Source organism: Esox lucius, chromosome 1, assembly GCF_011004845.1.
Source record: "Esox lucius isolate fEsoLuc1 chromosome 1, fEsoLuc1.pri, whole genome shotgun sequence".
Taxonomy (NCBI): Eukaryota; Metazoa; Chordata; class Actinopteri; order Esociformes; family Esocidae; genus Esox; species Esox lucius.
The window spans coordinates 3018416-3044669 of NC_047569.1; the positions used below are offsets into that span (position 1 = coordinate 3018416).

The 26254-nt window shown below is 39.4% G+C and overlaps 1 protein-coding gene across 3 annotated transcripts in view; it reads right to left on the reverse strand.

Annotated features, from left to right (window-relative positions):
- b3glcta (beta 3-glucosyltransferase a) overlaps nucleotides 1-26254 on the reverse strand; it is a 221632-nt gene that overhangs the window by 37943 nt on the left and 157435 nt on the right. For 2 of the 3 annotated variants that reach the window (XM_010901830.4, XM_010901829.4), the window contains 2 exons: nucleotides 21705-21841; nucleotides 21023-21086 (listed from right to left, as the gene is read on the reverse strand). The exons of the other annotated variant lie outside the window; for it this stretch is intronic. In XM_010901830.4, coding sequence (XP_010900132.1) covers nucleotides 21023-21086; nucleotides 21705-21841 — 201 coding nt within the window. The remainder of the gene's footprint in view (nucleotides 1-21022; nucleotides 21087-21704; nucleotides 21842-26254) is intronic. 3 annotated transcript variants of the gene reach the window in all.

A 26254-nucleotide genomic window follows, 5' to 3' on the forward strand; every position in this document is an offset into this window, starting at 1 on the left:
TGTCCTTCCAAACAGGGCAAACAAGGAGAATCTCTTCATAGCTGCTGCCAAGAGGCCAAGGGCAGCCTTAAAATACTGTAAATATCATGTTGTTATGCACATTAACCAGTTTTCTTGGTAAACAGATCATCTGTAGATGACCAAAGCTGCTCTATATAGGGACTTTCATTTCCATTGTGAAAGTCTGTCAGGACCTACAACCAATGTTTTATATTTAAATCCTGAGGCACGAGGATTTAAATATAAAAAAAAAATGTATATCCAGATGCAATTTCTAAAGTCTAAGGCTATAGGCTTAAATATTCTGTCAAACACAGAGCCTTATTCACACTAACACTCCAAATACTGTATAGCCTAATCACGTATTTTCATGTAAAGCTTCAGAGGCAAAATGCATATTGTATGGACTGTAGAACTTTAATTTGTTCTCAAGTGTTATTGTAGAATAAATAAACACTATGAAAATATTGTAAGTAGTAAATGTAGGGTATATTCTGTCACTTTTGTGATTTATTTAAAGCTTCCACTTTGATTTGACAGGTGGGTGGGACATCCGGTTTCGTAGGTGGGACTGCCGGTGTGACGTGTTAGGGGGGAACTTTCGGAATGATGTATGCATGTCCGGTGACTTTGTAATTTATGATTACATCGTTGTGTTTATGTTTGAAGTTTTACAATGATTGATAAACACCCCAGACAAGTGTTATAACAGTAGTGAGATGGTCTTAGGGTTCCGGAATGTTAAATTCCCAGGCAATTAATAGGCATTATATCAGCGCCAAGATGTTTTAAGTTCAACAAATGGGTGCCAGGTTTCTGCAATGCTAAACCCCCTGGCATTTTATGTTGCGATAAGTGTTACAACAGAAGTCTTACAACCAGTGGGTGTTAACCTTTCATGTTTTACGATGTGTGTGTGGCATGGAATTTTGGGCTTGAAATCTAGCTTTTTTGTGTAAGCTATAAAGAAGAGGTCAGGACTTACGATTAAGAGACTTACGAGTCTATAGACTTACGAGTCTACGTCAATTTTTCTTTTTGCACATTTTATTTTCAACAATACGTTAAAGTTACGGGAAGGTTGATTAGACATTTTGAATGAACAACGGTGATTCGTTGACAGGTCAAGATGTGTTATTTCAGGTAAACAAAACATTTGTAAGTGCGTCTTTTTAAAACGTACGAACATTAACCGCAAGATTGTTTTCTACACATAGGTCACATTTTTATACAGATAACGATGCTTATAATCTGTAGTATTTGTGAGTTTGTGAATACTTGTGTGTGTGTGTGTGTGTGTGTGTTAGTGTGCAGGTGCTGGGACTTCCGGGTAAGATGTGTTGCATTCTTGTAATGACTTGAAGCAACACGTGACATTTTTGATTGCTGTATTATGGACTTATATTATGTTTGTTAAATTTAGTTTGAAGAAATTAATGGCGATATGGTGACAATAGCCCACGTTTATATGTAAGCAGACCAAAAGTATCAACATATTATTCATTGTCAAATGTAACAAACTAACTAGTTAAGCTTTATCCACAATTTTAATCATTGTAACTGGTATAGTTCTAACGTGAAGAACGATGATGTATAATCAAAGACAAATTTAAGATGCGTAACCTTTTGGAGGCTTCCCGGATGTGTTGTCATTATTCAATCCAGAAGACAATTCTGTTGTTTCCAGCGCAGAGTAGGCCATTTACATAGTAAGTACAAGTAATTTTATTTGAAAGAATTAATTTAAATTGTGTTGCAATAATAAACACTAACCAATGACACATTTGAACTTTTTAAGAAAAACATAAAACAATTGAATGATATAGCAATCCAAACACTTAACTTGTATCTGTCTTTCATATTGTCTGTTTTATATCTCTGGTTTAGGTTGAGTGGAATTAAACCCAGCATTTTTGGACCTTCAAACCTTGGTAAGCAGTCTTTTAACATTACTAATGATCAGCTTTAAATACCTGTATATGCTTGGTCTTCTGTTTACCCCTGTTTGTTTTTATTTCAGATCAAGTAACATCAGCAGTGTTGATTGGAATGCACGTTTGTGATTTTACACGTCCTGAACAGATACTTTTTGTGTAAGTTTAATTATTTACAGACATTTTCAGCCTTGTACTACAATGTTATTAATATTAAGACAATATGCATAAAGCTGAATCTTTGTACTCAGTATATCAACCAACAGAGTGAGGACCTGGTGATGATGCAGACTACATCACCATAATGGCTTCAGTTATGGAACCTCCACCTTGTGGTTGCATAGTGTCAGGGGATTTTGGCACATTCTTTGCACTCATTATGGAAGGCTTGGATACTGTGATTGTTAGAGCTTTAGACTTTGTACATGGGCCTGATGATCCCCTGCAGATTGAGTTGATTGGTGAATCTCTTACATCCCCCATACATGTGACCACGAGATCAGATTAATATAATGAACACATGTTTGTTCATTAAGTTGAAACATAATTTTATTGATGAATCACTAGACCTAGTTGTACAAATTGTCAACAACTGTGAGGGTGGTGCCCCACGGTGTAAAGCTCAAACACTATTGATAGATCAGATTATCAATAAAAAAAGAAGGCATTTAAATGTGATGTTGAATAATGATTCTACATGTTTTCCCTTTTTTTGATGGTTATGTTGAACCCACAGTACATATATTCTGAGGCCCTGGTTAGAGGTCGCAAGCTGCCTATGGGAGTTAGTTTAGCATTAGATTTGAAGAAATTACAGGGTCTAAAATTGTTGTCCTTAATGGAACACAAGTTTCAAAACAGCGAGGACTGCCACCCTAGAACCGTCTTTATGTACATACATGATAACCATTTCTATGGTATCATGAATCTGAAGGATTTTCTGAGTATGTCATATGTCTGTGAGTGGTGTTATACAGGTTTTAACACCTGCGGTGATCATGGCTGCAAATATAGCTGTCTGCCTTCATAAAGATTGTCATTCCCAACTGCATAGCACAAAGCAGTGCCCAGACTGTAAGCGGATATGTTATTCCAACTTTTGTTATGGCCATCATAAAGGCTTGAACTTCCACAAAGGTACGGTTCGTTGGGTTAGCAGGTGTGACAAGAAGAAATACTGTGTCGATTGTGGAAACAGTTTCCACAGACATCTTAGTCATTAAAGATGAAATAATTAAATAGGCTTCCCACGTGAATGATGTGGTCATCTTGAGAGGGGGCTATATGCGCTACAGACTCGAGTTCCTGGAATGTGGTGGTGTTGACCCATTCCAGTCAATTACGATTGTTTGGGCTTGCATGAAAGTCTTTTGCAACAGATTCCTCACCAAGGACACAATTGCATTGGTCCCCTCAGACAACTACAATCATTGTCAGAAGACATTCTCAAACAGCTCAATACAATGGCTTGAAAATTCTCTGATGAGAATATATTGATACAGCACGCCCTGAACCAGGGTGAAATGAAAATCGATGCCTACTATGTTGATGGATACGCTGAACGCGATTGTGTGCACAGTCTAGGAATTTCTAGGCTGTCTCTGGCACGGTCACCCAAAGTATCATTGCTCAACAAGCACCAACCCAGTGACAAAGATTCAGTATGGGTTGATGCACCAGCAATGGCTGGCAAAGCTTGAGGCTTTAAAGGAACAACAAAATGTACATGTTCAATACATATGGGAGTGCAAGTGGAATCAGCTTAAAAACACATTCGCAGATGTCCAAGCTTTCTTGAAGACCTTTTATGCTCCAGAGCGCCTTGACCCTAGGGATGCTCTTTGCGGTGGTTGTACCAACGCAATCCATTTGAAGTTTACGGCTCAAGAAGGGGAGACTATTCATCATAACGATGTCTGTAGACTTTACCCATTCTGCAACAAGACAAAGATTTATTCGATTGGGCATCTGAACATAATCTTTTGAGATATCAAACCACTAGACACCTACTTTGGTATTGTAAGGGCTAACGTGTCTGCCATAAGGCCTTTATCACCCCGTTTTACTGCACAGGGTCGGCGGTAAGCTGTTCTATCCTTTGTGTAGATAATGTGCAGTGTCTGAAAACCAGGTAACTGATTGTTCACATATGGATTCAGAAAGAGCTTCAACTGGTACCTGGGTTTCTATTGAGCTGGTTAGGGCTGTTGAGAAAGGTTGCATTGTGAAAATATCAAGTCGGGGATTTCACCAGGACATCAGATCATCTTTTTCAGATTACATGAGAACATTCCTGAAGCACAAGCAGGAAGCTAGCAGCTTCCCACCATCAGTGGCTGACGATGATGGGATTAGCACTGATGATGCTATCAGTATATTCATGAATATCATGAAAAGGAGGGTGTGCAGCTTGATAAGGAAAACATTGTTGTAAACAGTGCTAGGTGATCTTTGGCTAAACTGGCAATGAATAGTCTTTGGGGTAAGATGGGTGAGCGGTCTAACCTTATGAACACAATACTAATTACAGATCTGGAGGAGTATAGCCACTACCTTTTTTCCAGTGAAATAGAAGTTGATTATTTCTCTTTCATCTCAGACACAGTTGCGATGGTACAGTGGCGTTACACAAAACAGACACCAATGGTTCTTTCACGAACTGCATTGTGGGATTGTTGAGATTGCAGATTGTTGACGTGCTCTACGCTGCCTGCTGTTACCTACCTGGCTACCTGCCAAACTTTTTCGAATTTACTCTATATAAACTAATTGGTCAAAATTATATTTTAAGAGTTTTACCAACACAATATTTTTATCTGTTGACCTCTTTACTACACCGGGACTCTTTTTGGACATAATTAACAGAACTACTCACCCCTGAACACCCGAGGCTAAGAATCATTAAAATGCCTTATTACTGTAATTGTTGTAGCAACAACATGGAGAACAATCGTCTTCAGTTAAAGATAGCAGAGTTAGAGGCTCGCCTTCTGACGCAAATGTCAGGCAAGGATTATGCTAGTGTAGAAATAGAAAAAACTGTGTCAGTGCCACCAGGAAGAAACAATAGTTTTGTTAGCCCCCCGGCACAGCTCCTGCAGCCAGGCAAGAACTTTCTCTTGGTCACTGGGAAGAAATGCCGTCGACCAGTTAAACCTGAATCGTTGCTAAATCCAACAGACTTTCAACAGGTTTTCTCCACTGGAGTTGGAGTCAAGGCCCGAGCCGTCTTCGGAGGGGAATGATCAGCAGGCATTTTCTACCGATGGCCTTGAAAAACTGAAAACTTTAATCATTGGCGATTCCATTACCCGCAGTATTAGACTAAAGAATCAGCCGGCGATCGTACACTGTTTACCGAGGGGCAGAGCAACCGACGTAGCTGCAAATCTGGGGTTGGTGCTAGCGAAGTCTAAAACTGGCAAGTATAGAGAGTACAGAGATATTGTTATCCACGTTGGCACCAACGATGTTAGGATGAAACAGTCAGAGGTTACGAAGCAGAACATAGCATCAGCGTGTAAACTAGCTAAAAAGATGTGTCGGGCATCGAGTAATTGTCTCTGGCCCCCTCCCAGCTAGGGGTGGTGACGAGCTCTACAGCAGACTTGCGCAACTCAATTGCTGGCTGAAAACTGAGTTCTGCCCATCACAGGAGGTAGAGTTTGTAGATAACTGGCTTTCTTTTTGGGACTCTCCCAGAAATAGGGCCAGGCCTGATCTGCTGAGGAGCGACGGACTCCACCCTAGCTGGAGTGGTGCTCTTCTTTTATCTAGGAACATTGACAGGAGTCTCACTCCTGTAGCCTTAACATGAGATAGGGTGCAGGTCAGGCCGCAGGCTGTTAGCCAGCCTGCTAGCATAGTGGAGTCTGTCGATAGCATAGCCAGAGTAGTTAGTACAGCTTTACCTATTGCCACTGTGACTCGTTCCAGGCTGAGAAAAGTTAAACAAGGTAGTGCTAACAAAAACTACCTTATTAAGATAAAGCCTTCCTCCGCCTCGGTCACAAATAAAAATTAAAATGACTGTATCACTTCGCATCTCAAAATGGGACTCCTAAATGTTAGATCCCTTGCTCCAAAGGCAGTTGCCGTAAATGAATTAATCTCTGACCATAAACTAGATGTTATTGGTTTATGTGAAACGTGGCTAAAGCCTAATGAATTCACTGCCTTAAATGAAGCCTCTCCTCCTTGTTATACTAGTGATCATATCCCTCGTGCATCCCGAAAAGGAGGGGGTGTCGCTAATATTTATGACAGTAAATATAAATTTACACTCAAACATATCACTGCGTTTCATTCTTTTGAAGTTTTACTAATGAAAGTTAACCAGGCCGCTAAATTGTTTTACATAGCTACTATTTATAGGCCCCCCGGGCCATACACAATGTTCCTCACTGAGTTTCCAGAATTCTTGTCTAACCTTGTAGTCATGGCAGATTGTATTCTAATTGTTGGCAATTTCAATATTCATATGGAAAAGTCCAATGATCCTCTTCAAAAAGCCTTTGAAGCCATAAATGACTCAATGGGTTTTATCCAACATGTCTCAGGTCCAACACATTGCCACAATCACACCATAGATTTAGTCCTGTCACGAGAAATAGATATTGTAGATCTAATAATTTCCTCCCAAAATCCTGGATTATCGGATCACTGTCTTATTACATTTACCGTTAAAACAAGAAATCCACTTGCTCCGCAAACAATGAGTTTCAAAAGCTGTACTATAAATTCTCAGACTACAAATAAATTCCTTGATATTCTTACAAGTTCGCTCATTAACGAATAAATTTGTAAACGATCAAATCGAGGATTTAAACTCAACACTGCCAAATACATTAGACACAGTTGCACCACTAAAAACTAAAGAAATACGCAATAATAAACTTGCTCCCTGGTACACAGACAATACTACAGCACTTAAGCAAGCCTCCAGAAAATTGGAGTGAAAGTGGCGCTCCACCAAGTTGGAAGTTTTTAGACTAGCCTGAATAGACAGTACACTACAATACCGAAAATCACTCACGTCTGCTCAATCAGCTTATTTCTCCAACCTGATTGAGGTGAACAAAAACAATCAACAATTTCTCTTTAATATAGTTTCAAAGTAAACAAAAAAGCAAAGCTCTACAAGTGAAGTGGGTCTTCACTTCAGTTGTAATGAATACATGAACCACTTTGATGAAAAGATCATCACCATTAGAAAACAAATAACTGACTCCTCCTCAAATAGTTATGGTCCTCAAAATCTTAGTTGTCCTAAAAATGTCCTGAACCTCACTGACCAGGTGTCAATGGGGACACTTTTTTGATACCGTATCGCTCGACACATTTACTAAATTTGTAATGAGTTCTAAACCCACAAACTCTCAGCTAGACCCGATTCCAACAAAATTACTTAAGGAGCTATTTCCTGTGCTAGGTCAGCCAATGCTGAACATAATAAATTGCTCCCTTTCGTCCGAATGTGTACCAAACTCACTAAAAATAGCGGAAATTAAGCCTCTTCTAAAAAAAATCGAATCTGGATCCCGGCATATTAAACAATTATAGTCCAATATCGAACCTCCCGTTCCTCTCAAAAATCTTAGAAAAATGTGTTTCCCAACAACTGAATGCCTTCCTAAAGACAAATAACATTTATGAAATACTCCAGTCCAGTTTCAGATCCCATCATAGTACTGAGACTGCACTCGTGAAGGTAACAAATGACCTTCTAATGGCCTCAGACAAAGGTTCCACATCTGTCCTGTTGCTTCTTGATCTTAGTGCTGCTTTTGACACTATTGATCACACCCTTTTCTTAGAGAGACTGGAAACCCATATTGGGCTACATGGACATGTTCTTGCCTGGTTTAAATCTTATTTATCTGAAAGATATCAGTTTGTTAGTGTGAATGGCATATCCTCTGACAAGTCAAAGGTATGCTTTGGTGTTCTTCAAGGCTCGGTTCTGGGCCCATTATTGTTCTCATTACATATGCTCCCTCTGGGCGATGTAATCCAAAATCACAATGTCAACTTTCACTGTTACACTGATGACACACGGTTATATATCTCAATGAAGCATGGAGAAGCCCCAAAATTTGCTACTTTGGAAGCATGGAAAACTTCACTGTTCTCACAGTGAACCTCGACGGCTGCATGGTCGTATCCCAAAAAACTGTAAAAAATCTTTGCGTTACCCATGACCCTGACCTCTCCTTTGAAGAACATAAAATATGTCTCAAATGTTGCTTATTTTCATCTTCGAAACATTGTAAAAAATTTGAAACTTTCTATCAAAAACTGATGCAGAAAAATGTATCCATGCTTTCGTTACTTCTAGACTAGATTACTGCAATGCTCTTCTCTCTGGTTATCCAGACAAATTAATAAATAAACTTCAATTAGTGCTGCACACGGCTGCTAGAATCCTAACTAGAACAAAAAAATTTGAACACATTACTCCTGTCCTAGCATCCTTACACAGGCTGCCTGTTAGGGTTAGGGCTGATTTTAAGGTTTTACTCAACCTATAAATCAATAAATGGACTTGCTCTTACTTACCTTGCTGAAATTATCCAGCCATACATACCTAGACGTAACCTACGATCGCAAGATGCAGGCCTTTTAATTGTACCAGGAATTTCTAAACAAACAGCTGGTGGCATGGGGCGTGAAGGTGACCAGTAGGCTTGATACTGTCCACCCTTGTTGTCTTGCCAGGTGAGCTCTCGTCACCACTGGGATGCCCTCCCTCCAATGCCTTTCGGGGAAGGAGTCAGTGGCTTGTTGTCTCTCTGTTGCACACTTGTGCAATTGGGCTGTACGCCTCCCCTGGGTAGTGCCACAGTGTCGCCGGACCCCCCCATCTCAGTTCCAAGGTGTTACGCTGCTATATTATTGTGCTGGGGGATATGAGGAATGCCCTTTCTAACTTTTCTCAGTCTCCTCCAGTTTTAAATTTTAGGAGGAGATGAGGCCCGGGTCCACACCTGCGGATTACCTGGTTTGGGGGGCCCGTTGCTGTCCCTGTCCACCTGATCATACTTTTGACCTAGTCAAGAATCAAATAGACTCTGGATTTAGCCCAGAGAAATGTATTTATTATTCTAACTGGACTCTTAATATCTCACCCGGCACAGCCAGAAGAGGACTGGTCACCCCTCTGAGCCTGGGTCCTCTCTAGGTTTCTTCCTAAAATTCGGCTTTCTTAGGGAGTTTTTCCTAGCCACTGAAATCCAACACTACTGTTGTTTGCTCCTTGGGGTTTAAGGCCGGGTTTCTGTGTAAAGCACTTTGTGACAACTGCTGTTGTAAAAAGGGCTTTATAAATACATTTGATTGATTGATTTGAATCAAACCACGTAACAGCAATATTCTTATTGCCACGTTCACAACAGCTTATGCTAGACTCGAGTTATATTCAATCTTGGAGAAGTTGGATAGACGTGTACTCTGATTCAGTGATCTTTGTCACATGCCACAAAGATTGGGTGTCCCCTCTGGGGCCATTCTTGGGTGACTTGATTGATGAGTTACCAGATGGTGATAGCGTCGCACAGTTTGTTAGTGGTGGGCCAAAGACGTATGGTTACAAAACTGTTAAAAAGATTGACATGCCTCAAAGCAAAAGGCATTACTCTCAACAGCTACAACACATCCATTGTTAATTTGGAGACGCTAACATGACTGGTTGATAACTTTGTACAAGGCGAAGGTGGTGATGATGATCACGTCCTTGCTAATGCAGACAATTGCAAGAGATACAAGAACACTCGCACTGAAAAACTGAGTAGTCTCCAAGAGTTTCAGAGTTGTGTACAACAAGCGTGTACTGCTCCCCAATTACAGCAGAAGGCCTTACTGGTACTAAAACTAATTCTAGGATGAATAGCGGTTTTGACCCGCGATTACAAATCCCATTCAGCTGTGTCATTAGTGGCCCCAGTAACTTGGGTAAAACGTATTTTGTGAAGATGTTGTTGGATAATGCTGACAGTTGTTTCTCTGAAGAAATTCATAATATCATCTGGGTTTATTCATGTTGGAAACCACTGTATGACGAAATGTTGAAGTTGAGGGAGATTACTTTTATAGAAGGTCTACAAGCATCGCTGTGTGATGACAATCTGTTACCGATTCAGAAAAACAACCTTTCAATTATTGACGATTTAATGAAGTGCATCAGAGAGTTTGGACATGGAGTTTTCACACAATATTCACCGTAACCTGAGTGCAGTTTACCTTGTCCAAAACATGTTTGTTAAAGGCAAATCTAGTAGAACTATTAACTTGAACACAAACTACCTCATCTTGTTTGAAAGCCCCAGTGACAATCAGTAGATTAATATTTTAGGCAGACAGATATACCCCAGTCTTTCTCGGTTCTTCATGGAGAGTTTCAAGACGCAACACATCCACCTTTTGGTTATTTACTTTAAAGCTACAACACCAGAAGACTACCGTCTGAGAACAGGGTTGATTTCAGGGGTTTGGCCTGGCGTGTACGTTCCTGAGAAAGTTTGATCATGTGTAAACGCATTTGTAGAAATGTCCCTCTTTTGTGGATGCTATTTAAGGCACCAACGAGTCAACAAATAAGTTATTTTAGAATCCGTAACCACCGACCTCAACCTATCACTCTGTGAAATAGCTCTTAATATAAGGCGCGGTAATGTACCTTTTACAGAATAGCAGCTCCGAAAAGTAAAGAGACAAAAAGCAAACATTATATACACTTCAGTCGCAAAGAAACATTTTGACACAAATACACTGACTTTAAGTCTACCCGGGTCTGAGACTGGAGATGATGCAGTGAACAAGACAGACTAATCTAACTGTGGATCGAAATGTTAACCTTGTTGATAACATTTTGGATAATGTGCTTTCAAGGAGTAAGACATTTTTAGAATATATTCTTGTAAGAATGCACAGGTCTAAAGATTTGACTTCATGGACTTCAAATGGTGAATTCATTTTCAAAGGGGAGATAATAAAGGGTTGGATCTGGTTAAAAGTGTGACAGCAACCAATACAACTGCTGACACTAGAAGGCCTTTGGGATGGGGGGAGTTTTTAGAGGCCATGGCATGTCTCAACATGCCTTTTACAACTATTCCAAATGAGCTTGTAAGGCATAAAATCAATTTGTATAAACAAAGGCCTGCCGAAACACTGGATCACTTAGCCATACCCCGGACAACTACTCCATGTTTGCAGTGACAAGGCTTCTACAATTGATTATCAAACAACCAAAGCTTTGTCTGTAGCCCCTACCATAGACCATAGCCCCTACCATACCAAGTGATATTTTTATTTTATTTGTTTTTATTATGTCTCTGTTTCCTTGCTAATGTGTATGTTTTAACCTTGATAAAAATACTGTGTAAATACTGTGTAAACAACAATGCTTACGATTGGTTTTATTTTTGAAGAATAAAGCAGACATACACATGATGTCTATTTCAACAACCGTGACAAATTAAACGATTCATAAGATTGAGCATGTTATATGCAATTAAACATTTGCTTATCACGCTTACTCTGGTACAAACATTGAAACTTTTTTTCATAAATCATCAATATAAAAAGACATAACATCTTTATAGCTCAGGCCTCTGTCATAAGATAAACAAAGAATACAATATGTTGTTCACACGTGGTTGAAATCATGTCCTGATACAGTTCATGTTTTGAACTGTATTCCTCATTCTCACAGGTTTGATTGACTTGGGAAAATACGTAAAAATCTGAGGGTTATCCAAAACTGTCATACAGTGGGGAGAACAAGTATTTGATACACTGCCGATTTTGCAGGTTTTCCCACTTACAAAGCATTTCCAAAAATCCAGAAAATCACATTGTATGATTTTTAAGTAATGAATTTGCATTTTATTGCATAAGTATTTGATACATCAGAAAAGCAGAACCTAATATTTGGTACAGAAACCTTTGTTTGCAATTACAGAGATCATACGTTTACTGTAGTTCTTGACCAGGTTTGCGCACACTGCAGCAGGGATTTTGGACCACTACTCCATACAGACCTTCTCCAGATCCTTCAGGTTTCGGGGCTGTCGCTGGGCAATACAGACTTTCAGCTCCCTCCATAGATTTTCTATTGGGCTCAGGTCTGGAGACTGGCTAGGCCACTCCAGGACCTTGAGATGCTTCTTACGGAGCCACTCCATGACCCATCTTCAATACTCTTACTGAGGGAAGGAGGTTGTTGGCCAAGATCTCGCGATACATGGCCCCATCCATCCTCCCCTCAATACGGTGCAGTCGTCCTGTCCCCTTTGCAGAAAAGCATCCCCAAAGAATGATGTTTCCACCTCCATACTTCACGGTTGGGATGGTGTTCTTGGGGTTGTACTCATCCTTCTTCTTCCTCCCAACACGGCGAGTGGAGTTTAGACCAACAAGCTCTATTTTTGTCTCATCAGACTACATGACCGTTTCCCATTCCTCCTCTGGATCATCCAGATGGTCATTGGCAAACTTCAGACAGGACTGGACATGCGCTGGCTTGAGCAGGGGGACCTTGCGTGCGCGGCAGGATTTTTATCCATGACGGCATAGTGTGTTACTAATAGTTTTCTTTGAGACTGTGGTCCCACCTCTCTTCAGGTCATTGACCAGGTCCTGCCGTATAGTTTTGGGCTGATCCCTCACCTTCCTCATGATCATGGATGCCCCACGAGGTGAGATCTTGCATGGAGCCCCAGACCGAGGGAGATTGACCGTCATCTTGAACTTCTTCCACTTTCTAATAATTGCGCCAACAGTTGTTGCAATCTCACCAAGCTGCTTGCCTATTGTCCTGTAGCCCATTCCAGCCTTGTGCAGGTCTACAATTTTATCCCGGATGTCCTTACACAGTTCTCTGGTCTCGGCCATTGTGGAGAGGTTGGAGTCTATTTGAGTGTGTGGACAGGTGTCTTTTATACAGGTAACAAGTTCAAACAGGTGCAGTTAATACAGGTAATGAGTGGAGAACAGGAGGGCTTCTTAAAGAAAAACTAACAGGTCAGTGAGAGCCAGAATTCTTACTGGTTGGTTGCATGACAAATACTTATGTCATGCAATAAAATGCTAATTCATTATTTAAAAATCATACAATCATGTTTTAGATTGTCTCTCACAGTTGAAGTATACCTATGATAAAAATTACAGACCTCTACATGCTTTGTAAGTAGGAAATCCTGCAAAATCGGCAGTGAATCAAATACTTGTTCTCCCCACTGTATATGCCATGGTATGTGATGTAAATAGTCAGCCTATGTTCCCCGGGGGGATTGCTTAGGTGTGTATTAACAATCATCATTGATGCAACATCTCGGACTGGTCCACTAGGTAGTTGGTTGCATGCCAGCACACCATAGAGATGAGTCCTTCAGGAAAATTGGTTCACCACACTGGTCAACTCTGCGGTATTCATTTCCACAACGTTTGGTTATTGTTTCCTAATAGTAGTCAACCATGACTTGTCTCCCATTTGACACTACGACAATGAAGTAAAACATTTAATAAACAACCAAATTAATTGTGTGGGGTAGTGGTTGTCTGAACCTCATCTCAAGTCGTACATTCCCTGACTTGATCAAGGATAGGTGCTGACTCTATTCCTCATCCGGTGTGCAATTGAATGTATAAAGGGCATAGCCGTGTAAGAAGTCAGACCTGTCAATTGCTAAGGTTTGGTCCTTTAGGTGTTTTCGTGAAGCTATGGCAAATTGGTAAAATTCCCACACTGCTGACCCCGTGGTGTAATCTGGTTGGAATGGTTTGCTAGGAAATTGCTGACCATCTACATACATAGCCATAAACTCCAAATTATAATGTCTGAAATAAAAAAAAAATGTGTAATGTCCTGTAAAACTGCCATTGTCCACCAATCCAATGACATTATATTTTGGCGGGGGTTCTAAAAATAGGTTGCAAACGTGACACCCCGCAGGTAAATTAAATGTCTTCATACACAGTCTTTTATTTAGATATTTGCCAGTGGTTGAGATTAGCGCTTGAGTGTGTCCAACTTTCACGGCTGGTGATAGTCACTTTCTTGACAAAGAGTGACGCAGATAATATATGCAAACAATATACTGCACATCCCCTGCCCCCATAAGGCAGAACTCATCTTTACTGCATACCATCCTAACCTATATGTCAACATTGTTTACCATGAGTTTCTCTTGAAAGAAGATATCACTATGAAGGGACGATCATTTCAAATGTTGTACTATCTGCTGAATAGGCAGTCCTTTTCGTGAGTCCATTGTTCTTTCCTGCAGGATCTGTAACATCCATGTGACCTGCGGCATCCTTGAAAATCAAACCAGCTGAAAATGAGACATCCACTAAAAATAGGGTGGGTATTGGGTACTTGATAACCCCAACACATGCTCCGGCATCAATATTAGTTCCGTCCGGTTTAGTGACTTTTTCAAGTAGGTAGAACAAAGTATTGTTTAGGTCAAGGTAGTCTTTGCCATTTCCTGCAATAAAGAACTCTAGAGGGACTGCATCTGATATTGCTGATTGAGTTGGTATTTCAATGTATGAATTTTTGTCAATAGATTTTTTCTGTGTGAAAGGAACTGAATAAATCAAACTCTGTTTTCATACATTCACCAGACAGGTGGAGTGTAGGAATGCCATCTTCCTCAAATATGTTCTCAATCAATCTTGCAGTGTCCCCTTTGAGTGTCCTCCAAGAGGTATGTTTTCTTGAAACCAACTGATTCTGGTCAGATTTTACTTCAATACAGATCTCATCAAACTGACTCTTACTAAGAGGTATGTAGTGTGGCTTGTCGTACGTCACTGTGACAACTTTATTTTTCCCTGCAATATGTACAGTTCTCAACCGCGGGACATGACTGTCACCAACATGTTGATAATCAATTATATCTGTGTAGATGTATAGGGTGTAAAAGTCTGCCAGAATATCTGTAGGAAATGGGTCATACCATGGGGCGTATCACTGTTCACCTGGTTTTAAGCCTAATATCTGTTCCAACTTTGCACTAAACTAAACCCGATTCCAAAAAAGTTGGGACACTGTACAATTGTGAATAAAAACAGAATGCAATGATGTGGACATTTCAAATTTCAATATTTTATTCAGAATACAACATAGATGACATATCAAATGTTTAAACTGAGAAAATGTATCACTTTAAGGGAAAAATACATTGATTTTAAATTTCATGGCATCAACACATCTCAAAAAAGTTGGGACAAGGCCTTGTTTACCACTGTGTGGCATCCCCTCTTCTTTTTATAACAGACTGCAAACGTCTGGGGACTGAGGAGACAAGATGCTCAAGTTTATGAATAGGAATGTTGTCCCATTCTTGTCTAATACAGGTTTCTAGTTGCTCAACTGTCTTAGGTCTTCTTGGTCGCACCTTCCTCTTTATGATGCGCCAAATGTTTTCTATGGGTGAAAGATCTGGACTGCAGGCTGGCCATTTCAGTACCCGGATCCTTCTATGCAGCCATGACATTGTAATTGATGCAGTATGTGGTCTGGCATTGTCATGTTGGAAAATGTAAGGTCTTCCCTGAAAGAGACGACGTCTGGATGGGAGCATATGTTGTTCTAGATCTGTTCTAGAACTGTCAGCATTGATGGTGCCTTTCCAGATGTGTAGGCTTCCAATGCCACATACACTCATGCAACCCCATACCATCAGAGATGCAGGCTTCTGAACTGAGTGCTGATAACATCTTGGGTTGTCCTTGTCCTCTTTAGTCCGGATGACATGGTGTCCCAGTTTTCCAAAATGAACTTAACATTTTTATTTGTCTGACCACAGAACACTTCACCACTTTGCCACAGTCCATTTTAAATTATCCTTGGCCCAGAGAAAACGCCTGCGCTTCTGGATCCTGTTTAGATACGGCTTCTTTTTTGACCTATAGAGTTTTAGCCGGCAACGGTGAATGGCACGTTGGATTGTGTTCACCGACAATGTTTTCTGGAAGTATTCCTGAGCCCATGTTGTGATTTCCATTACAGTATCATTCCTGTATGTGACGCAGTGCCGTCTGAGGGCCCGAAGATCACGGGCATCCAGTATGGTTTTCCGGCCATGACCCTTACGCACAGAGATTGTTCCAGATTCTCTGAATCTTTGGATGATATTATGCACTGTAGATGATAACTTCAAACTCTTTGCAATTATTCTCAGAGAAACTCCTTTCTGATATTGCTCCACTATTTTTCACCGCAACATTGGGGGAATTGGTGATCCTCTGCCCATCTTGACTTTTGAGAGACACTGCCACTCTGAGAGGGTCTTTTTATACCCAATCATGTTGCCAATTGGTCCTCCAGCTGTTCCTTAACTATTAAATAAGAGTTTATGAGATTTGTAAATTATTCCATTCCTTTTTTACTCACAATTTGTACAGTGTCCCAACTTTTTTGGAATCGGGTTTGTAAAATGGAGCTCACCTTTTAGAAACATTCTATTATTAAATTCACCACACCCTGCCCATACGCCATGTGTTTTTATATAAATGTTGATCTCTGCCACTAGTTTTCCTATGCCATTGTAATAACAGGTGTTGAGTTCATATTTCCAAGTTTTGTTGTGTTTCAAGTCATGTAGTTCAAATGCGTTTTCAACCCATGTAAATGTATGCAGGTATTGGAATTCTATCAAAGACACTTCCCAATCACCTTTCAAATCTATACCTTTGGCAAAATTTGCTCAAACTCTAATTGTTTGGATAGACATGTCTTGACGAGTTACTGGGCAGCGTTATGTAGAAACCGCCATCAACCATGTTGATAGCAGTCAATGTAAATGATGTGTTCCAGCAAATCCTTGTGCTTTATCCAGTTTGTAGGTCAAGTCCGATGCTATTCAACTGTTGAATTTCTCAGGCCAACCAAGCCATTTCACAAGACTCATGTTATTCCCTTTCTGTACTTTCACATGCAGAACTGCTTCCACTTTATCCTTAGCCATGATTATTTTCAGTAATTCTTGTTGATAAAAGGTCCCGACTATCACATCACCATCGTAATCTTTAATTCTATATACAGGAGGTACAAGTGGAATGCATTGTTTTTGTAAAATATTCATCTTTATACCCTTTTTCATAGCCTTTGGTAAACGCTCCTCTCAACTTTAAGAGTCTCACAGTATCTCCAACTCAGAACTGGTAACTTTGATGACCATTTCTCATCATTGTTGTACCATACAGGTTCTTGAGAACTAGAGAACTAGTTTTCTTCACAAACGTCAACAGGATTCATCTGAATAGACCGATGGCAGCTATGGTTGTAACTATGAACTAAATCTTGAATAACCTCAACATAGCGATGAGTGTCGGCAGCTGTGAGATACCTTCACATTTAGGATTGAATTGCTTTATTAAATCTTTCAACGATACTTGCTTTAACATCCTTTCCTGTAGCAAAATGTTTGTTGTACTTCTTCATTAACAATTCAAAATGTGAATTAAAAAATTCCTTCCCCCTTTCGTTTTGGGGTGTTCTTCCTTCTTTTAATACGTCTTCAAATGCTTGTTTTACCTCGATAGTGCTTTTATTTCTCAGCAAATGAATCCATGCATATTTGCTTAATACATCTATGCATGCTAACGTTAATATCATGTTATCATTTTATAAACACTCATGTCAACCAAATTCTGAATTTATATCATGAACAATAACTCTATTTCTTTGAAAATGTATAGCTACAGGCCTGTGTAGCATGTACAGCAAAAAAGTATTTAGTCAGCCACCAATTGTTTACCCACTTAAAAAGATGAGAAAGGCCTGTAATTTTCATCATAGGTACAGTTCAACTATGAGAGACAAAATGAGGACAAAATATCCGGAAAATCACATTGTAGGATTTTTTATGAATTTATTGGTAAATCATGGTGGAAAACAAGTATTTGGTCAATAACAAAAGTTCATCTTAATACTTTGTTATATACCTTTTGTTGGCAATGAAAGAGGTCAAACTTTTTCTGTAAGTCTTCACAAGGTTTTCACATAATGTTGCTAGTATTTTGGCTCATTCCTCCATGCAGATCTCCTCTAGAGCAGCAATGTTTTGGGGCTGTCGCTGGGCAACACAGACTTTCAACTCCCTCCAAAGATTTTCTATGGGGTTGAGATCTGGTGACTGGATAAGCCACTCCAGGACCTTGATATTTTTCTTATGAAGCCACTCCTTCGTTGCCCAGGCGGTGTGTTTGGGATCATTGTCATGCTGAAAGACCCAGCCACGTTTCATCTTCAATGCCCCTTGCTGATGGAAGGAGGTTTTCACTCAAAATCTCACAATACATGGCCCCATTCATTCTTTCCTTTACACGGATCAGTCGTCCTGGTCCCTTTGCAGAAAAACAGCCCCAAAGCATCCACCCCCATGCTTCACAGTAGGTATGGTGTTCTTTGGATGCAATTCAGCATTCTTTCTCCTCCAAACACGACGAGTTGAGTTTTTACCAAAAAGTTCTATTTTGGTTTCATCTGACCATATCCCAATCCTCTTCTGGATCATCCAAATGCTCTCTAGCAAACCTCAGACGGGCCTGGACATGTACTGGCTTAAGCAGGGGGACACATCTGGCACTGCAGGATTTGAGTTACTGATGGTAGCCTTTGTTACTTTGGTCCCAGCCCTCTGCATGTCATTCACCAGGTGTGGTTCTGGGATTTTTGCTCACCGTTCTTGTGATAATTTTGACCCCACGGGTGAAATCTTGTGTGGAGTCCCGGATTGAGGGAGATTATCAATGGTCTTGTATGTCTTCCATTTTCTTATAATTGCTCCCAAAGTTGATTTCTTCACACCAAGCTGCTTACCTATTGCAGATTCAGTCTTCCCAGCCTGGTACAGGTCTACAATTTGAATGTCAGAATGGGAAAGAAAGGTGATTTAAGCAATTTTGAGCGTGGCATGGTTGTTGGTGCCAGAGGGGCCGATCTGAGTATTTCACAATCTGCTCAGTTACTGGGATTTTCACACACAACCATTCCAAAGAATGGTGTGAAAAGGGAAAAACATCCAGTATGCGGCAGTCCTGTGGGTGAAAATGCCTTGTTGATGCTAGATGTCAGAGGAGAATGGGCCGACTGATTCAAGCTGATAGAAGAGCAACTTTGACTGAAATAACCACTCGTTACAACTGAGGTATGCAGCAAAGCATTTGTGAAGCCACAACACGCACAACCTTGAGGCGGATGGGCTACAACAGCAGAAGACCCCACCGGGTACCACTCATCTGCACTACAAATAGGAAAAAGAGGCTACAATTTGCACAAGCTCAACAAAATTGGACAGTTGAAGATTGGAAGAATGTTGCCTGGTCTGATGAGTCTCGATTTCTGTTGAGACATTCAGATGGTAGAGTCAGAATTTGGTATAAACATTATGAGAACATGGATCCATCATGCCTTGTTACCACTGTGCAGGCTGCTGGTGGTGTAATGGTGTGGGGGATGTTTTCTTGGCACACTTAGGCCCCACGGCCTACCTGAGCATTGTTTCTGACCATGTCCATCCCTTTATGACCACCATGTACCCATACTCAGATGACTACTTCCAGCAGGATAATGCACCATGACACAAAGCTTGAATCATTTCAAATTGGTTTCTTGAACATGACAATGAGTTCACTGTACTGAAATGGCCCCCACAGTCACCAGATCTCAACCCAATAGAGCATCTTTGGGATGTGGTGGAACGGGAGCTTCGTGCCCTGGATGTGCATCCCACAAATCTCCATCAAGTGCAAGATACTATCCTGTCAATATGGGCCAACATTTCTAAAGAATGCTTTCAGCACCTTGTTGAATCAATGCCCCGTAGAATTAAGGCAGTTCTGAAGGCGAAAGGTCAAACACAGTATTAGTATGGTGTTCCTAATAATCCTTTAGGTGAGTGTATAACACCTATTAATTGTAAAACATCAAATATGAACACAACAAAGCATTCATAAATTACAAGGTCACCGGACAAGCATACGTCATTCCGGAAGTCCTGCCCTAACACACATCATACAGTAAGTCCATACATCACAGCGGATGTCCCGCCCATCTGTCCAATTGAACCAGAAGCACTGCCCTCCAGGGTCATATATCACTAAAGTGACAGAATATACCCTACATTTATTACTATTATAAAAAAATTATGAAAGTTCAACAAGTGTTTTTACAGTAACCTATACTTAAGCTGAATTCTGACTTTTGGCTTAAGCTTTCTAACACAGAAAACTATCAAGTTAGAATATTTGGCATGCTTGCAATTGTTTGCTCTCTCTCTCATTTTTAGTTTGCAAACAACTTTCTGAACTCGAACACCATTATTAATTCAAAGGTTGATCATAAAAAAAGTCGAAAACAGCTTTTGCCATATTCGACATTCCACACTGCTTTGTGCTCTCCACTCTTTCAGACTATACTTCAGCAGGTATTTATGAAGGTGTGCATGTAATACAGGACAGTTCAAACATTTTCTCCCCACTGTATACGGCAGTGTACAATGCTCTTCCCTCATACTTTATGGTATCATTGTAGCTCAGCTACTTCAAGTAAAACATGCAGTTTATAGCTACAAATTAGCATATGCCTGCCTGTCAGAACAAAATAATTATTATTTGGAAACTTTGACAAACTCCACTTCACAGTAAAAGGTAAAGAGCATCTTTGCCATTTTGCACAACAAGATTTTGCATTTAATCATCCTGATCTGAAAGCACAAAGAGCTGCCATTATGATTACCCAGAACACAGTTGAATTGGCATACTCAAGGACAGAATAACATTTTCTACAGTCATGTGAAAAAGTATGCACACCCTTTGGGATGTTGTTTGTTGTTGTTTATTGTTTACATATATTGAGACATATGCTGTGTCACTAACACAAATTATTATATGGTCCCCATTCAATGAAACTGTAGGCCATATCTCAAAATAAATCAACTCTGTTTGGCAGGGACTTCAATAAAAATGTGTACTTGTGGGGGTATGTGAGGACCAAAATGGGGTCCCATTGGTTTTGGACAAATCCCATAAAACAATTAGAACCCCCAAAAATAAAGCAATATCATATTTCTTACCTCATGCTTTAGATCAATTGTGAAGTCAGACTTCAGTGGGTCATCTTTCACTTTGTTTGCCAACCTAGAAAATAAAATGACTGTCTATTAAAATTCACAGATTAGGAATTAACTATATTGATTAAAATAAACAGTATAATAAAAGTTCCAATCCTTATTATTGCTGAGATGTGGTTATTAAACTGGTTATTTTCCAAAGACCACTTGGGGGGGGGGGGAATAAGATAATTTTAGGTAGGACAGCTTAAAATCCAATATCGAATCCAAATATCTAAGTCACTCTGGATGCTAAATTACTTACATGGAAATGACTAGGGTAAAGAAGGAAAGGTTAAGACAAAAAAGGGAAAAAGATGCAGGTCTGTTATTGTAAAGAAAATGGCTACTACTGAGAGATCAGCTTGAAGAAATGTAGTCACTTCTGAACTGAAAAGCAGATTTGTGGTTAAAAAGACTGACCACCGATATGATTCAACTAAGTTTTAAAAATGCTTACAATGTTTGTGTTCAATTTACACTGTTTTGAAAACAACAGAGGAAAATGTAAGGAAAAAAAACAGTTTAGATTCTAGTATGGCAAACTAGTTAAACTAAGCTCATTACAAATATTGAAACACAAGACACAGCATGTCAAGGAAAGGAGATAAGAGTTTAAAGGAAAGGTTTTGGATTAGGATCTGACCGGTCAACCAGTGGAAAACTGAGGGCCCAAGCAGCAGAGAAGTCTGGGTATTTGAAGATCGAGGGATTCTCAGCAAAGGCGTAGTGGTGGATGATGGTCGACTCTTCATCATGGAGAGGTTTACCCAGGAACCATTCCTGAGGGATGGATGTGACATGGTAACATAGCTGCAAACGTGACATACATAAGCCTAGATAAGCCTGGTTGCATGATCAGTTTCAATTTGAAATAAAACCCTCACTATAACTTCAAAGTACACGATTTGTTTGGATTTCAGAGTGTTTGTTTACAGATTTAGAAATTATAACACCTTGAAAACAGATCCCTTATTTCAGGGCATCAAATGTATTGGGACAAATGGCTTGACAGGTCTTTCTGGTTATATGTGTTCTAGCCTCTTAAACCAGGCCTGGCTGAGAAAATATTAGCGGTTTTGTGATGGAAAAAGCTAACTCTAAACTAAAAAAGGTGGCATGGAAGTCTCAACCCTGAGTTTTTTCAGAACTGCATTTAAGCAGTTGTAATGGCTTTATTGACTCAATGTTATGATTAAATCACAGTTCTTTCAAAATAGAATTACATTTTTCATTTTTCTTTTTTGAGATTTTGCAATTGGGGTAGGAACTAAAAACTTTCAGGAAGTGTGTTCTATCCCGTTTGAAGAAATAGTGAAAACTCGCCTTCAACAATCCTGTGAGTGGAGGGTTTTGAAAACTAACAACCAATAGAAATCTTGCCACTTTCATAAATAGGTACGTTTCCAGACCTCCAAGGAGGCCAGATAAGATTGGAGGTGTGGCCTTGTGAGACTAGGTGTGTTCAAACATATCATTGTGCAAGTATAAGAGAATTTTAGTCGTAATTCAAGGCATTGCTTTTTTCTATGAAGTCTACTTTTGATGTCTGTCAACATGAAAACCAAATAGGCCATCAATGAAATTTAAGGAAGCCATTATTAGAAAAATGTGAAAAAAATAATCATAAGACTTGACACTAATGGTTAATACGAACAATAAAAACGTTGAATATATATAATTGCTGTTTATCAGTTTCATCTTATCAGTGGTGGGTAGTAACACATTATAATTACTCTGTTACATTTACTTAAGTAACTTTTTTAATTAATTGTACTTGTAAGAGTAGTTTTATGCAACATACTTTTCACTTTTATTCAAGTAAATTTGTGAATAAAAAAGTTACTTTTACTCAGTTATATCCGACTACATTCCACTGGTTACTTTTATTTTTACCCATATTTTTTGTCAATGCAGGTTCTGTTTCTTTTATTCTTTCTGAGAGATTTAAGCTAAAGAGGTATGGTCTGCTTTGGCTCTGTAACGGCCACACGTTAGCTAATGTTAGCCCTGTTACAAGACCGTAGTCTTTGACGGGAGGCTTTTATATTCGGTTGTTGTAATTAGCCACCTAATTGAAGGACTCCCAGATGGTCCTGTTCCAGGGCTAGGTATGATAAATAATTGCCTATTTATTTAGTTAACTAAGGTTAGCCACGTTAGCTAGTAAGATAAAAAAGTGCCCTAAATAAATGCCATAATTGTACAAGCAAGCTAGGGTATATATACGTTATGTCATTATGTCTTTGCTCTTACAGTTTGACATAGCAGTGACTTAGATTACATAGGCTAAAGGCTGCTTTAATTAGCTTTTAGATACATAGATAAATAATGAATATTTTACAGATGGTGCATTCAAAAGATGCATTCAAATTAATTCATGCCAATTCAGTAAAAAGTTAAATAGTTAAAAAACCATGCACACACACAATCAAACTAATTCTCTGCATCCAGATGAACAGTTTACAAATGAATGTGATATAGCCTGCAAAAACCTTGAGAGCCAACTAATGTTAAAGTTTAACGATTCTTCGGGACAGAACATATTTCTCAACACTAATTTACACACAAACAAACAAACACACATACACACATAAAATCAAGCAAAACGCCTTCAGTCTCATCTATATACACAGTCTCACATTCACAGATTTTTCAACTTGTCACTGCAGGTAATGTTTGAAGAGTTCAAACACAGTGCTGTTTACTAGGCACTGGTTTCAAGCTTTATGTTATGAAAAAGAGTGACAGAAGAGAATGTTTTGAAACTAGTAAATTGAGCAGGTTTCAAGGATTTATCAATGTTTCTTGTGACTGAATTTGCCTTAATTAGTTATTTTGTAAAGATTTTATTTATTATTGTGTATTGTTTTAGTTAAAGGGATATTATTTAGACCATATTTGAAATTGCACATGGCTAAATATATATATTTTTTTCTATCGGACAAACATTGACAATGTTATATTTTGGGCAATTGGATATTTACGTACATTTTGCTCTGCTTATTTCAACAATAAATCAGATCGTACAAAGTAACTCTGTACTTGAGTAGTCTTTTCACTAGATCCTTGCTTACTCTAACTGAAGTAATTATTTGAATTACTACTTTGACTTCTACTTGAGTCATTATTATTTTAAAGTAGCAATACTTTTACTTGAGTACAGATATTGATTTTGGCTACTGTACTCACCTCTAAATCTTATACTACAGAAATCAAATGAATCTAACCTTAACTTCTGTGAGAAGTGTTCAAAGAAATAATCCTAGGCATCAATAAATAATTATTTTATTCAAAAATATGCATGCCACAATTATTATTTTTTGGAACTAATTATTATTAGTTCCAAAAAATACAAGCGAAGGTAAAAGGGAGTAGGCCAAGGTTAATTAAACAGTTGAAGGGGCAGGCAAAAAATCATGGTCATTGGACAGACTAGGGAAAAAATACTAGGGTCAAAAACAAAAGTTCCAAAAAATATAAGCGAAGGTAAAAAGGGAGTAAAGACCTTAACCTACTAAGACCTTTCAGACTGGCAGAAAGGTCTAATACACGGAAAGGTTACTACGAAGGATCAGACTAGGAATGAGCTAAGGCAATATCAAGAACAGGCTGAACAGTCATTGAACAGGATGAACAGTCAATTAATAAATTCTAAGACTGGTAAATATTCTCTGTTGAAAGTGGCAAGTTGAAAGATGACAGCTAGAGAATTTGAAGATGGTTAGATCTTAGTGTCACAAAATCTCCCAAACTACTATTAGATGCCACCTTCATGCCAAATGGAAGAGTTGTCAGAAGAAAGCCCATGCTTTCACCAAAGAAAAAGTGCATGGAGTTTGCAAATTGTTATTAGAACTTTGCCAATTTCGTTGTTGATGCCTGTAACCACTTCTGGGTTTTCTGGTTGTTACTTGTGATCAGAAAAACCCAGAAGTATGATTAATATGATGATAGAGCCTGTAACTCAAGTGATATTACAGTGCTTTCACACAGAGCACATCACAGTTGGCATACTGTATTATATACACTCACCTAAAGGATTATTAGGAACACCTGTTAAATTTCTCATTAATGCAATTATCTAATCAACCAATCACATGGCAGGTGCTTCAATGCATTTAGGGGTGTGGTCCTGGTCAAGACAATCTCCTGAACTCCAAACTGAATGTCAGAATGGGAAAGAAAGGTGATTTAAACAATTTTGAGTGTGGCATGGTTGTTGGTGCCAGACGGGCCGGTCTGAGTATTTCACAATCTGCTCAGTTACTGGGATTTTCACGCACAACCATTTCTAGGGTTTACAAAGAATGTTGTGAAAAGGGAAAAACATCCAGTATGCGGCAGTCCTGTGGGCGAAAATGCCTTGTTGATGCTAGAGGTCAGAGGAGAATGGGCCGACTGATTCAAGCTGATAGAAGAGCAACTTTGACTGAAATAACCACTTGTTACAACCGAGGTATGCAGCAAAGCATTTGTGAAGCCACAACACGCACAACCTTGAGGTGGATGGGCTACAACAGCAGAAGACCCCACCGGGTACCACTCATCTCCACTACAAATAGGAAAAAGAGTCTACAATTTGCACGAGCTCACCAAAATTGGACAGTTGAAGACTGGAAGAATGTTGCCTGGTCTGATGAGTCTCGATTTCAGAGTCAGAATTTGGTATAAACATTATGAGAACATGGATCCATCATGCCTTGTTACCACTGTGCAGGCTGGTGGTGGTGGTGTAATGGTGAGGGGTATGTTTTCTTGGCACACTTTAGGCCCCTTAGTGCCAATTGGGCATCGTTTAAATGCCACGGCCTACCTGAGCATTGTTTCTGACCATGTCCATCCCTTTATGACCACCATGTACCCATCCTCTGATGGCTACTTCCAGCAGGATAATGCACCATGTCACAAAGCTCGAATCATTTCAAATTGGTTTCTTGAACACGACAATGAGTTCACTGTACTGAAATGGCCCCCACAGTCACCAGATCTCAACCCAATAGAGCATCTTTGGGATGTGGTGGAACGGGAGCTTCGTGCCCTGGATGTGCATCCCACAAATTTCCATCAACTGCAAGATGCTATCCTATCAAAATGGGCCAACATTTCTAAAGAATGCTTTCAACACCTTGTTGAATCAATGCCACGTAGAATTAAGGCAGTTCTGAAGGCGAAAGGGGGTCAAACACAGTATTA